The 15,136-nt window shown below is 41.5% G+C and overlaps 1 protein-coding gene across 5 annotated transcripts in view; it reads left to right on the top strand.

Moving 5' to 3' along the window:
- Positions 1–15,136, top strand: part of CREB5 (cAMP responsive element binding protein 5) — a 260,054-nt gene that overhangs the window by 149,393 nt on the left and 95,525 nt on the right. The window contains exon 1 of one of the 5 annotated variants that reach the window (XM_027450982.3): positions 8,657–8,789. The exons of the other annotated variants lie outside the window; for them this stretch is intronic. Coding sequence (XP_027306783.1) covers positions 8,743–8,789 — 47 coding nt within the window. The 5' untranslated portion in view covers positions 8,657–8,742. Of the gene's footprint in view, positions 1–8,656; positions 8,790–15,136 lie in introns of those variants that run through there. 5 annotated transcript variants of the gene reach the window in all.

The raw sequence follows: 15,136 nt of genomic DNA, 5'->3' as shown, positions 1-15,136 counted from the left end.
ATGGTTTGAAGAGGAAGGCATTAGGTTGGAGGAGGTTCTGTGTGGAGCTATGTGGTGTTCAGTACAGACCTGATTTTGTTTCACATTTTCTTTAATGACTGTAATGTAAGTATAACAAGTACTGCTGGTGACGCAGGGTTTGGAGACATTGGCAATACAGAGAAGGACCTGGATATCATACAAAAAAGGAGGGGAAAAAAATCCAACAAGAAAAAACCTGGATGAGCTTTGAGTACTGAACTAATGGCGATGGAATGAAATTCAATATTAAAAAATGCAAGACTGTGCCTGGGGGGACTAATAAAAATTTCTAGAAGCAGCAGCAGTTCATCAGCCCAATACGGCAATGTAGAAGGAAGGCTTGAGAATAGTGGTAAGTGGTCACAGGCTGACAGCAAGCTTCTGCAGTGGTCTGCTTGATTTCAAGGTGCAAGCATTCTTAAATAATGATGCGTCAGGAAGGTGGCTGGCTATCCAGAAGCACTGAGAGGCATTAGGATGGCGTGGTGGACTGATCTGGAGCTGACTTTTAATATTAATGAAAACAGGTTAGGGAAAGTGTGGGGAGGATGGTTACCACAGGTCATGAAAATGAAAGAAAGTAGCTTCTCAGGAGGAGAGATTGAGTTAATTAAGGGACAATGAGACAGCTGGCATATTCAAGGCAAAGGGTTAGCAAAAAGGTCTTTGCAGCAGCAATCTGGACAAATATGAAAGAGGTAAAATTGTATTGGTAAAAGCCAGAAAAAAAATGATGTTGCAACTATTGACGTGCGGGGTGGTGAGGCATATGTTCCAGTTATGAAGCAATTACAACAATATATAAGCCCTGAAGTGGTTTCAAGCTGAATTCAGATTGGCATCTCTGTGCAGAATAATTAACACACAGAATCATGAACATGGAGGACAAAAACAGTAGAAAACTTCAAAATCCTAGAAACTAAATTCACTTTGAATGGAAGGAAGAAACAAAGGGAAAATTTGGGGAAGAAAGGAGAGAAATGGTAAAATCCCAGGGTTTGAAACATAAAGAATGCAAGTAACATCCCAGTTAAGTTGGGAAACTGATCCAGGTGCTACTTCTTTTGCATTAAAGCTATTCAGCTGAATTCACAGTTGTTTCCACTCAGGTTAGAGGGAATCTTGGGCTATAAAGTGAACTCTGCAGGTTCTCAGATGAGTTAGTCATCATTGTTTTAATTTGTTTATCCTGTTTCCATAATAAATCCTTTTTTTTTTTTCTTCTTTTTTTTTTTTTTTCTCATTTAAATGTATTAAAATCTATTTTGTTGGGATTTTAAAAATTGAGCTTACTGTGGTTCATTTCTCAACAAAAAGTTTGTCTTCTACCCTTATGTGAAAAGTCAGCAGGGATGCCAGCATGGCAGTGGTATTTTTCAGTAAAGAATTCACAGAAGTGCCTCATTGACATGGGCTATAGTCAGTGAGGACAAGCATGAACACCTTGGTTTTGCATAGTGGAAGGAGCAGGCTCTACACGTTAGAGGGTGTCCCAGAAAATGAGTGCTGCCAAGTGCAAATCCAGCAGGCACAATTTGTGTAGAATATGTTCTTACCGCAATGTATTTTCAAGCACGTGAATGTTTTCTAGGTAGATTTGATTCTGCATTTGATGTCAGATTAGAAAAGCCGTGCATTTCAATTCTTAGAAACTAGTCTTGAAAGTAATGCAGTATCCTGCACCACAGAATGTGGAAGTGAAGTTAGAAATATTTTCTCTTTTGTTTATCATCACAGTAAAACTGATGGTGTAACTCTGGCTTTAATGTCAGTAAAAGGCAGGTATTTTCCTCTTAGAGTCCTGAAAGATCTGAATGAGTGTGTGAGAGGTCTGTTTGTTTTGAGTATGTTTAGAGATAATAGATAGTCATTCTTTTCCAGAAGAAAAGCATTGGAGGACTAAACATAGTATGTAAATCCTAAAAACATAAGTGAGTACAGATGGACCTCACTTGGTTTCAGAAAGGATCTCTCAGATAATGAGTCTGTGGCTGGAGAAGTTACTCTGAAGGAAATCGAACTAGGATTTCCTGTTGAACTCCCATCACAAAACAAACAAGAAAAAAAAAAAAAAAGACAATAGTTTTTTTGTTTGTTTTGCTTTTTTTTTTTTTTTTTAACATTTTAAAATAATATATCAAATAAAGTAATAGCTTTATGTCATTAACAACAGAGTTCTAATTCTTATGGCTGACTTGTTACACTGTAAACATTATGTTGTATTTCTACGGGAGTCTGCAAATCAGGGAATCACATGCTGGCCGTGAGTTGTGGCTACATCTCAGTCTCCTTGCTGTAGCCTCTGTTGTTTTGTAAGAAACGTAGAAAAATTCTAATCTATAATAAAAGAGGCTGTAGTTTCAGTGTCAAGGTGTTGGATGTTGATTAAATTCAGACCTTTGGATAGAGCCAAGTTAAAATGGTACCAATTGGGTAGTGAATTCTCATCATCCTGCTAGTGATTTAATGGTGTAAATTGTGTGCCTGAGGATGAACAGGGACCTGTAGAATTGCTTGGCTATCTGTGCTCCTTCATGGAGTTTCAAAGCTAAAGCCAATTTATCCAGCAAATGTTTTATTTCATTTAATTTTCATGGAGGAAATATTACTAGCTGGATTACTAACAAACATGGACACATCTTTAAAGCAAGTGACCGCATGTGTGTGTTTATCAAATAGCACTGTGAATTGATGCTGCTGTATTGAGTGTGATCTGAGTTCCAGAAATCTTCCCTTCCACATGGAGCTGAGTCCCAGAGCTTTGCTTATATTTTAAAAGTTTCATTTGACTATTAATTATTCTTATTGTGCTGGAAAAAGAAAGATGAGGGCTAACAAAACTGCATGATGTTGACAGTTTAAGAGAAGACTAAAATTTGTTTTAGAGTTTGTGTACCATTATTCAGTGCTTACCATACTGTGCTCCACAGCACATATTTCATTTCAGCATATGAGTTTGTTCTTTTAATCTGGATTTTGCAATTTCAGCCTACTTTTCTGTCTGTTAGAAACACAATGGAGAAAGAACATCAAAACCAGACCCTCTGTCCTGTTATAAGAGTCAAGATGCAACTATATGTAATGCAAGTTTTAAGCTGGGTCCAAGATAAAACTTATGGACTTTTACATTGAAGTGTAAGATATCTGGGATGCGGGATCAAAATATTTAGGGTATACAACTGAATGGCAAAGCTTCTTCATGCAACACTAAAAATAGAGGTGGCTCCAGCCTTAAACAAGCCTGTGCTAATTATCCATTAGAGTAATCAGAGTCACAATGGGGGAAGGGAATCTCCTGATCGTTATGGATGAACATTAAAGATTACACAGCATTTTAAAAATAATTGCAGCTGTTTACTTTTGTCCTTAGTCAACATCTCCCCTCTGCACTCCTGTGCGGTTGGCTGGCAGGCTGCCATCGCCCATGTCAAGGGTGATTGCATTGTGTTGCTTTTTATGGCTAGCCCTAGAGGTGCATTGGGATCTTTCAGGGCAAAAGGTTCTGTAGAAATGTAAAGCGTTATTTATTATTTTGCATAAATTGCTGCATTATTTGTCTTCGGTATTTGTGGTTTACAGCTGTAATAAAATAGCTGGCTCCTCAGACTGGATGACTCAGTGATATGTAATTGGGTATAGAGCTCTTCACTTCCAGGTCAGCCGCTCACTGCTGGCCCACAGCTATTTGGCGAGGGTATAGTAAGTAGGCAATGCTTCATTCCATTTCCTAGTGGTTTAGTGTCCCCAGCACAAGAAATGTGATTGCAAGGGGCATTAACCTGCTTTGGAGCATCAGCTGAGAAGGTGTCTTGTCATGAGATCATTCCTGAAGTGGTTTTTATTTATTTATTTTCAAGATTCATTGTAACAATGTGGGGAAGTCTCACTGCCATCATGCCCATTGCACATCTGTGTGGTTTGTTGCAGTGCACCCATCTCCAAAACTTTTTGACCCAAACTTCTGCAAGTTCTTTTTCCCTATCAAAAAATATCTATCAAAAATATTGAGTTCTTTTTCCCTTGATATTTTTGATAGTGCCATTCTAACTTAGCAGCACATTTTGGGCGTATGACTGAGAGGAGATTTTTGTTCCAGAAATCATTTATACTTAGTTCAACGCAGTTTCATATAGTGCTCGTGTACAAGAAATCTGGGGCAGTTCTCACAAAGGACATTTCTATATATTCTATTTCGTAACAATTTGGAGAGCTCATGGAAAAACCTGCTCTACCTCCGCTAGAGCTCAATGCTGAGCACTTGGATCTGAGTGTCCTTAATGGAGAGTAGTTTTCTCCGAAGCACCCAAATGACTTGGGAACTTGTGTTCCACTCTCTCATTAATAATTTGAAAAATGCACTGTTAGTACTGGCATACTTTAGTTCTGATGAACTTGGTGGATCTACATGTTCTTATGTCCTTCCTTGTGACAGCTAGCATGGTCAGGTCCCACAGCCTCCCCGTGCAGGCACTTGTACAGATGGTCCCTCTGTCCACTGCAGGAACACGGGACACCCAAGTTGAACTGAAAACTGAATAACACCACATGGGTTTGCAGTGGTCTGTAACTGAAAAGGTTCACTGGAAGCAATTTGCAAAGAAATCCTTAGGAAACCACCTGGATGGTTATTTTAAATTAAAAAAGGAAGAGATGCCACTTTAAAAAAATAATTTTTAATACGAGGTTTAAGGTTCCATACATGTGATAGTCATTAAAGCTTATTTAACCCTGAAATTATCTGGCCTCTTTAATTCCACAGGGACTGTAAGGCTCTTGGGTTAGAAATGAAAAATAATGTCTGAATGAAAATGAGACTTTCCTGAGTGTAGGACCATTATTGCAGAATATTTTCTTAATCAAGCCTCTTTAAGAGCCAAGTAGTGGAGAAAAAACTAATCAGGCAACAGTGCTTTCATCCACAGGCAGCATCTTATCCGGTGCTTTGGGCCGCTGATCGAAATAGACACAGGTCAGTCCCAACGGCTGTGTGTGACACACTCACCTAATGTGCAGGCAGAACTGATGATTTGTCCACCAGCAACCTCAGCTGCAGTACACCCAGTTCCTTGCTGCAATACACTTGTGAGATAATCCCAGCGTGCTCTGACATTTGGGCTCTCGAACATCAGAGCTTTCTGGTTGATCGGACTGGAAACTTTCAGCAGGAGCAGTGATTTTGTGGAGTTTCTGTTACACCAAACATCTGTGGTGTGCCCCACCACCCTTTCCCTAAGGATGAAACATGCTGCAGGGAGGGTGTTGCAAGCATTCCTGAACGAGACAGCTAAGCTGGAGTCATAACTGTGCTGGCCAGGGCGCTACTTTGAAGAAGGCTCCCATTAGAATTAAAACATCCCACAACTCCCATCACAACAGCCCTATTCTTGAGTGTGGCTGAGCATGGAAATTTAAGGATGGGGGGTGGAGAGGGGGGGAGAAAGAAAGGACAGACAAGTAAACAGATAAAGAGGGAGCTCTTGCATGCAAGTGGAATTTCCTCTGAGCACAGGACATTCTTTATCATTAACTGGTCTGTCACAGGAAGGAAAATGGGAAAACAGTGCTTCCTGTTAGAGGGAAGAAAAATCAATAGGCCTTGGAAATACCTGCCTGGAAAGAACCTCTTGTATTCCCACCAGCAAGCACAAACAAAAATTTAACTCCTTTGGAGCATGGGCTCTGCTATAAAGCAGTTTACTTCTTGAAATGGGACTTTGGTGTAAATATGTCGTTTAGAAATGATGGGCATTTTGGGCTGCTTTGATCTTTCTCCTTCATTTCAGAAAATCCTCCAATTCCCCAAAATATGTTCTATAACACAAAGGCTGTTTTCAAGGCACTTAAATTCTTTTGTGGTTGTGTCTATGTAACTAATAATAACTAAATTCATTACAAATACATTCACTTCTCTAATATTTTGATTGAGATGCTCACAGAAGGACAATGGGTCTGCTCTTCATAATGGTAAACAAAGTTTTCTTTTGGGAAGGGAACACTTGCCAGGCAAGTGCTTGAAGCCTCAGGAGGACAGTGAACTACCATACAGCTCCTGAACCATCTTTTGGGTTGCATTTTTCTCTCAGTACAGCAGGGTGGTGGATGTGTGGGTCTTTCAGAGGAGTGAAAGAGGCCAGTTCATTAACAAGGGCTGCAGGAGTGGATGTATATGGACAAGCAGCCCCAGGATAACCTCCATTTTTCAGGGCAATAGTTTTTCTCTGTGGTGGCAGCTTCCTTCCTTCCAGAGGTGGGTGATGTGATCTATGTTTGTGCGTAGGCTGTAGCCACATTTCCCATCGGTTTCAAGCTGTTCTGAGCCAGGGATCTGTCCTGGGCTGATGAAAAACTTTATAGCAATGCTTATGGCATAAATGGAGGGTGAACAGTGAGCTGAAGCTGTGTACTCCAGCAGTGTAAATGTAAGAAGACAAAATAAAAAGAAGATGAGAGGGAAGTTGACCTCTTAGACATGCCCAGAAAAAGGGTAGGAAGTCACTTTTTTTTTTTTCTTTAATGGAGAGGGAGAAGTGGGCTGAGCTTAAAAAGGAACTATCAGCAAAGCTAGAATTAAAAGAAAGCTTTACGAATGATCTAACTTTTATTTTATTACATTACAGAAGACAAAAAATCAATAGCTGGTAATTCAGACATAAATGAGTTATACGGGCCATTGACACAATGGACCAAACTTTATAACAACCACATCTGATGCTGTCAAGCCACAGGCTTCAGTGGCGCCAGTAATAATTATGGCCGATCACCTCTAATTCAGAGCTGCCTTGCTTGATAAAGGTGTCACTCTGAGTGGCTGCAGCATCAATATCAATTGAGGATGTCATCCAGCAGGTCAGTCTGCTGTGGAGATCTGCTGTTTTTTAATCAAATAGGATAAACCCTTCGTTTTTCTCCTCCTCCATCTATCTTTGAAAATCATGCTTACCTTTAAGAAAAACTATTTGAATTCAGTACGGAGCCTACTTGAATTCAAGATTGAAACATTACTGAAGCTAACCATGTTGATCCACAGAAATACATTCTAAAGATAATTTACAATTGTCAGAGCATCCTGGGGAGAAAACTTTGCTACTTTACAATAATCTCTGTTGCTTTGCTGTGTAAGGAGCATTAAAATCACTGCTGTGATCAATTAATGAATCTCTCCCCAAAAACTTGTCGGTGAAATGATGATAGGCAATAGAAATTACTTTTCTGAAAACTCACATTTTTATAAGGAAGAAAAGAATAGAAAATGCATTGTTTTATATGTTTTCCTTTTCTTTTTTTTTTTCTTTTTTTTTTCTTTTTCTTTCTTTTTTTTTTTTTTCTGAATTTGGAGATTAGATGTATTCATTGACTATCCAAAAAATGAATTTTACCATGTGACACTGTGTGAGGTGACTTTGTAAAATCTGCCAAAATTCTGAATCTGAAATTCTTGAAGAAAGGAGTCACTTTTAAATACCTTTCCAGTGTTTCAGGTACCATTAATGCTTAATTCTCCACAGTTTGGTAATGCGAACTGAAATACTTATCAGTATGTATATGTGTATTGAGATATTTTCATGAATTATTGTTATTGCTTAGGCTTTGCATTCTTTTGTGGAGCGATTGTTTTCTACTGTGTTGACTACAGTTAATTGTAAGTAATGAACAATGCAAAAAAGCTTCTTTGGGGGAGGACACGTGAGGTATTTCAGCCACAGTTACGGCAGCTTTTAACGTTAGCAGGACTTACAATCTGCGATATGCTGCAGAGCGGTCCACACCAGGATAGCTGATGTTTGTGCACCTGAAAAGCTTCTGTTTTGAAAAAATTTTCACTGGTTCTACTTAGAAACATTCTCTACCCCTAAAGAAAACTCATGATTGTCAGACTTGTGAAATAAACACCAGAGAGGAATTGTTTTAAAAGCAGGGTAAACAATAGCAGCACCGCAGCGTGTTGGTTCATAAGCTTACAGCGCTGTATGGCTCGGGGCTTTTCTGCTACTTCTGAAACAGCAGAGAAAGAAAGCGCCTTGCACCTGTAAGTTTGCAGACGCACCAAGAAAGAACCCCACAGTTCTCATTTAAAAACACAGGGCTCGATTCCAGCCATGCGTATGCCAGTTCTATGTGGTTAGGGGGAGAAAGCTCAGCGCAGTGGCACAACCTGTGAAATCAGTGCTGTTCGTTCTCCCCAGACCCAAACAAACACACTGCGTACACCTTGGAGCTTCGCTGCCGCATCTCTGCCTTTCCCAATCGCTGGATCTCCTAGAAGCCCGGAACATGTGGGCATTCGAGCGCGGGTGCGTTTGTGTGTAGTATCTTCTGATCAGCCCCCGTCAATCATGTCAGCCCAGTCCCTGGGCTTTCCTGTGATCCTGCAGGCAGCTGCGCAGGCCGTTCAGAGGCGGCACTGTTTCTTTCTCTGTTTACTCGTTTCCAATGGCAATTGCACCACCAAGTCTCAGTACGTCTGGAACTTGGCCTGGGGCTGTTTTGGTTACATTGAAGTTTTTGCTTCAGCTCTGCCAGATTTAAATGGTGACTTCACCAGCACTGAGCTAAAAAGGAGAAAAGGGGAGGAGGGAGGTAGTGCAGCGAGCGGGAGCGAGCGAGGGAGAGGGCCAGCGCATTACATCATCATTTGGACAGGAATCAAATGGGAAGGATATGACTCACTCGGGCTAGTTAAGCTTTGGCTCAAGTTCTACATACACTCATTCCAGGGCTCTCATGTTCTGCACCTCAGCAGGGAATTCAGGCTCAGTGATGTCCATGAGGTTTGTTTTTAATTTTCTTTTCCTTTTCTGATTCCTATACACTTTTTTCCCCCCGTCGCCTTCCTCCATCTCTTCTCCTCCCCTCCCTCGTCCCCCTTTCCCACTCTCTTCCACTTCGACAGAGTTTGTTTTCTGGTGCGTGTAAACTCGTCCGTTAGCAGCAGAAGCTGATTCTTAAACCAAACCAAACCCAAACAAGGAGCACAGCAAACTTGAGAGAAGTTTGTTTTTTTTTTTTCCCTCCTTCCCCCCCCCCCCCCCCATCATTGTGTCGCTCCTAATCGGAGGAGACAGGGAGAGAGTTAAAATGCAGGAACCAATCGCTTCGATGGTGATGTAATGCTGGAACTGCAGGGTTGTTAAGTAATGTGAGAGGAAGGGGGTCAGGGTTGCAAAGCATTTACCTGCTGTCAAGGGGGTTTAAGTTTATTATCAATTGCAGTGACTGTAACTGGCTTCAGACTGCACTCTCTAATTATTCACAGACTCCCCTTTTTTATCTTTTATTATTAAAAGTAAAACTATATTACGGTATTTTTAAAAATGTGATATTATCACAGCTGCAAATTATTTTCCAGCAGGGTTTTTTGATATTTTTTAAATGGTTTGAAACTGGGTGTCTCTTTCACAAAAATCCCAGAGAGAGCAGAAAGAAAAGAGAAAGGCAAAGAGAAAAAGGGGTGGTTCTCCGAGCGTAGCTGGCGAATTTGAAACTGCATGAAGAGAGCAGTTCAGTCTCTGCCTAACAGTGTGAGTAAAAGTTCCCACTGCCGGGGGTTCACTGTAGAAAATACAACATGAAAGGAGGCGATTTGTAGAGCTCATCCCGAGGAGCCCCAGCTCTAACACTTGTCAGCAGCCTTCTGCTCGTTAGCTCACCCCGGGCTCACAGCTTGTTTGATGGGCTGCTTTCTCACTATGTCTGGGACCGCTGAGGTCCCGATCCCATACGGCAGATCAGGATGTAATGAGGCTGCCCTCCAGAAGTACCTGGGAGTTGGGACATATGCACACAGGGGTTTCCTTTGTAGGACAGAGCACGGTGCTTGTCTTGTTAAATCTTTCTGTCTCCCTACAGACTTTTAAGCCTCCTTTTCCCCATTTCTAACAGCCTCTGGGTTTGAGGGAGGGAAAAAGTTGCCTCCTCTCCAAGCTCACTGTGAGTACATTAGCATTAGAGCGGGCAATGTGGAGTGTAACACTGAGACCCCTCTTGGATGGTGCTTGTGTTTAGATGTGGGATGAATGGGAGATGCCAGGTGGCTGTTGGTGTCCTCAGGACACCCATTCTGTCTGAATCAGGTTTCTGTGTCAAGAGCTGTCTGCTTATAAGATTCTGGTCTCGGAAGTGCCCCCTTCAGGGAATTTCTGTCACAGAGCAAAGTGCAGTATTGGTGTCCACTGGATCAGCAGAGGACCAAAGACTTGCTTGTGTAACTAAAGATAGTCTTAATCATGCTCCTGAGGGTTTGGTGATTTTTTTTTTTATTATTATTATTTTTATTTTTTAAAAACTGTGTTGGTCCTAGAGTAAGCAAAGTATCCTAAAGTGTTGTTCTGCTGGGATCACAAAACCTCACCATTTCAGTCTGAACAGGACAAGAGCCCCTGCCCAGCCCCTGCCCTCCCTTCCCTCTGCAAACCACCTTGTGTCTAGCTGTTAGGGCCCTGCACATTACTCACAGGTTTTCCTAAATGCCCTGATTTCCAGGCTCCTCAGTCAACTGCTCAAGCACAAACAATTGCTCATCTGCCAAACTTTTATCATTCGAGAGCCGAACGTAAGGCCGCACCCGGCTCTGGCCCACGTTTCAGTGCAGATATACCATATGGGTTAGATTGCGCAGTGCTCTGCTGAGGATGTGTGGGTTGTGGAGGGAGCTGCGTTGCTGCAGGAGTTCCCGTAGGATTTCTGACTCATATTTTCTCCTAGAAATGTTAGGAAGTGCAGCTCCATGAACCATCAGAGTAAAGCAGTGTAGATTCTTCCCTTTGCCTGCTTTCCGATGGTGAGGTGGACTTGTCTTCACTCTTTCCCTTCCTGCCTTTTCTGGTGGGAGACTTTGTGCAGGAAAAGCCTGTCAGTGTTTTCCTAGGATAGGTCGGGCAAAAGATGACAGGCCTTGTCATGCTCTGTCTCTGGATGCACAGAAATACATCTTTTCTACTTCTCTTATCAAGATGCGCACAAAATATGCTGTGCAGCATGGCCTGTGGGCATCAGGTTGCATTTCACAGGGGATCTGAGACTACCTTGTCTGGTTCTCATGGTATTCATGTTTCACCTGGCTGGGAGGGCAGCAGAGGAGAACATCTGGGTGCTTCAGACAGTTTGGACTGACTGATGACCCTGCCTTGAGCTCATGACCTTCACAAGGCAGCTACATCTTCTCCACCTGTCTGATTCACGCTTTGTGAAGTTAGGTAGAGGGTGTAAAGAGTTAAGTCCTTCTTCCCTTCCAAAAGCGCATTGCATCTCTAACTTACAATTCACTTCTGCTACTTAACTGATTTCAACACAGTACCGAAGAAAGAACAGATTTAAAGACTTCTTTCAAAAAGTTGCAGTTGCAAATGCTGTATGCATACATATGCGTGTATATATATATATAAAATTCTCCTGTGTCTATTAAAGCAACAAAGCATAGAATTAATGAGGTATAACTGTCCTGAAGAGAGCCAGGCAGCTCTGACAGGTGTTTTTGAAATGCACAGTCATCTTGGAGAAATATATATATACATATGTATACAGTTGTTGCCCATTTCATATTCTTCTATATATGCTTTCATATATGCTAGCTGCCTGTCTTGCACCACCTTTGAGCCAAGGTGTAGGTACACCTGTAGACTTACAGTGCTGTGTTCAGAGGTCAACAGCTCCGACTGTTGGCCTCGATGTGTTTAAAGCTAGGCCTTCTGGCAAGAGGATTTTCTTATTGAAGGATGATATCTTCAGGGACCTGATTTTTAAACAGTAGCCAAGAGAAATGTTAACAGCACTCAGTAAATGAGCATCAGAAGATATATCCAGAAGCACATGTAACCTGTCAAACAAACCAGAGGCCAAACACACCAATGTCTGTAAGCGATGTTTGCACTGGAGGCTGACCACGCGTGGTCAGCCTCTGAAGAAAGGCATTTTGCTCAAAGCGGGGCCCGGCTGGAAAAGTCCCAGTAAACTTTCCCCACCACGATCCCAAGTAACATTTCCGCCTGCGTCGTTTAATGTGTGCATTGGCAGACTATCCTCTCTATAAGCTGTGTGATTTTAAGCAGTAATTTGGTGCTCCTTAGCTGGTCTCTGCATGCACAAAGGAATTGACTCTGTAGTTGCTGTACAAAAGCATGAGGTAAAAGTGAGAGGATGTATTTAGTTCACTGACTGTGATTCCTCTGTCCCTGTGCTCTTCAGTTTTCCTGGCTGTGCAGTGGGACTATTTCCCTTAAATAGTTTTGGAAGGCTTAGCTGATGTTTGTGAAGCAGTGAAATTTTCAAACACAGGGTTCTGAAGAAAACATGTCACCATCAAAGGTATTGTAGGGCGTTTTCACTGTATATCATACGTGTTCAACAGGAATCATAAGGAGTGGCGGACTGCCTTCCCCTGGTGCAGTCCAGTCATAAGGTCTGTGTGCTTTATGCGCTGCCTTGCTTGGAGTTGAGTTAGGTGTGCCACCCCCTTGCCCCACAGTGGGCCTTCTTCCAAGCTTTGTGCCTCCAAAGGCAACTTCATTCAGCTGCCAGCTCTGGTTTAAAAACGTGCACCAGGACCTGCTCTTGGCCAGGTGTGGTGGTGGGGTGAGTGTTTAGGTCAGAGCAGGACATTTTCTGGGGAGAGGTAGTGGCCCTGGCAGTGGTGGCCTCATGGCATGAAGACCGAGCTGTCCTGTGCTCCGCTGAGGGTGCTGGGGCAGGAACGGGCCTGGCCTGCCCTTCCCTGTCTCTCTCTGTTCTCCTTCCCACCCGTCCTTTGTTCGTCCTGCACATGCCCGGGCCATGTTCAGCCCAAACTGTTGAGATCAGCTTTGCTGAAAATTACACTTCAGATCAAAATGTGAGTTAGGTTCCTCCAGTATGAAGTGAATGCTGGGTCTTTCTCTGCAGCTATAGATAAAGCAGATATGAAGGTAATTACATCTCATTCCTATCTGACTCTCTTATTTGCCATAATCTCTTTTAATCCCTTTGATACTCATCATAATAATGTTAATCTTAATGAACTCATTTGGTATTAATGCGGATGTGATTTGTAAGTTCAGAGCAGGCTTGCCATCCTTGTTTAGTGTTCATTAATATCCACTTAACTGTGTTTATGCTCTCTTTCTCCTGCAAATGGACTTGTGTATCTTTGTCTTCCACCTAGCTGATGTGGCAATTCCCTTAGTGGAACTCTGTTTCCACACTCACGTTTTTGTTTCCTTTCTATTTCTCTTCCTATTTGTACAATCCCAAAGAAAGGAGCTGTTGGAAACACTGCATCCATCTGCTAATGACTTTCTGTACCCCTGTGCTTACTCAGTTCTTCCACTTGCAACATCAAAATTGAAGGAATCCTTATCCTCTTGGTTCTTATTCATGTGGCATTCCTTCTCAGATTGCCTCAGAGATATTACCTTACTATAGCCTTCATTTTATTGTCTCAGAGGGTGAACAAGGAGGAGACACAACCCCTACTCTTGGCAAAGAGACAAATTATTTGTTGCTTACTACCATTTTCTCCCCAAGTGCTCTGTTTATGGGTGGGGTGCCTTGCCCAAACGGTTTCCGATGTGACCAGCCAATTCTAGTGAGGGAGGACTACGTTTGGATTTTGGGCCTGATCCAAAGCTTATTGCAGTGAATGGGAGTGCTGCTTTGACAGGCTCTGGATAAAGTCTTTAAAACTATACTTTTTTCACTCCTTCGAGCACCCACCTACTTTTCAACGTCTCTAGCTTTACCCTGCTGAAAAACTGCCTTTTCTGCCACAGTGATCCCAGGGACTGATTAATCTTGGATCCTTTTTAAGGGGTGACTTCTTCCTTATGTGGGTGTTCAAGTGTTTTTTAAATGTGGCGTGGAATTTCTGTGTTATGGTGCTTGCTGTCTTGTACCTCCACTTCCTTCATACACATTTTTATGGCCTCAACAGTCAAATAGCATTAATTGCTTTTCAGCTCCAGTGACACACATTTTGCTCTTTAGGGCTTTTGGATTCTGAAACAGCCAGGAAAGTATCATTTACTTAACAGAACATTGTGTATTCCGTGCCTGCCTCCATTCTTTATTTAATGTCCTGATATTTCCTTGTAGCATGAGGTTTCTGTGTTAAAATGATTAACTCTACTGGAAACATCTAAATTCCAATTTATCAGAAAATTTCTGCATGATATAATAAAACCACCATTGACTTGGTAAACTTACTAGTCAAGCGTGAAAATTGTAGTCTCTCAGATCAACACAAGCTGTATGTGTGTGGTGGTCTTTATTTTAGCATATTATCCTTCATTCAAGGGCATCACAGGATGGTTTTCAAATTGCAGCCGTTACTCAAACATTAAGTCAAACATATTAAAGCACTTTATTAGTATGAATACAAGATGTGCTCATATAAATAACAAGGTGGAGGGTTTTATTACAGGTATCTACGGCTCTTGAGCTGCTACATGACCATAAAGAATACAGACCAATTTGGTTCACAGGGGCACTGCTTTCTACAGATCAATAAATCTTTGCCCACTAGCAGTAGCAAAATAATAATAATAAAAGTTCATTACATTTTCTCTAAATGTCAACTAATTATCATAAGGCCTGTCAAAAATAATACTGGTAGAATATTTTACCACACTGGAAAAGCCTATCAGCACCAGTAATTTTATATGTCAGTTTTAACATGAGGTAGTTTTTTCCAAACTGAGTCTTATAAACCAGAACAGAAAAAACTTACTGGACCAGATCCTCTCTTGACCTCAGTTTGAGCGTACTCAGTATCATATTAAAAAAAAAAAAAAAAAAAAAAAAAAAAAAAGTTCCAGTACTTTTTTCTTTGTTGTCATTCAGTTTCCAGATCTAAGTGAACTTTCTTTCACTGCAGCTTAGGACATGAACCATATTTCTCTTGTAATGTCACTGCAGGATTTCTCATTTCTCTGAAAGCTATTTAGTTTTCTGGCATAGTTTTTATAGGCAAGTTTCTTTTTAAATTCACATCAAAATAAGATTGACTGAAAAATCAAAATAGAGGACTAAATTAAGGTTCAGTTTACAGATTGACTGAACAAACAGATTCCTTGCCACTGGAATCCTGTGTTGACAGATATCTCCTGTGGCCATTTGTATGAAACAGTCATGTGTTGCACAAAGCACA

This window comes from Anas platyrhynchos, chromosome 2, assembly GCF_047663525.1.
Source record: "Anas platyrhynchos isolate ZD024472 breed Pekin duck chromosome 2, IASCAAS_PekinDuck_T2T, whole genome shotgun sequence".
Classification (NCBI taxonomy): Eukaryota; Metazoa; Chordata; class Aves; order Anseriformes; family Anatidae; genus Anas; species Anas platyrhynchos.
Note: the sequence above shows the minus strand (reverse complement) of the source record. Positions and strands in the feature narration are given on the sequence as shown.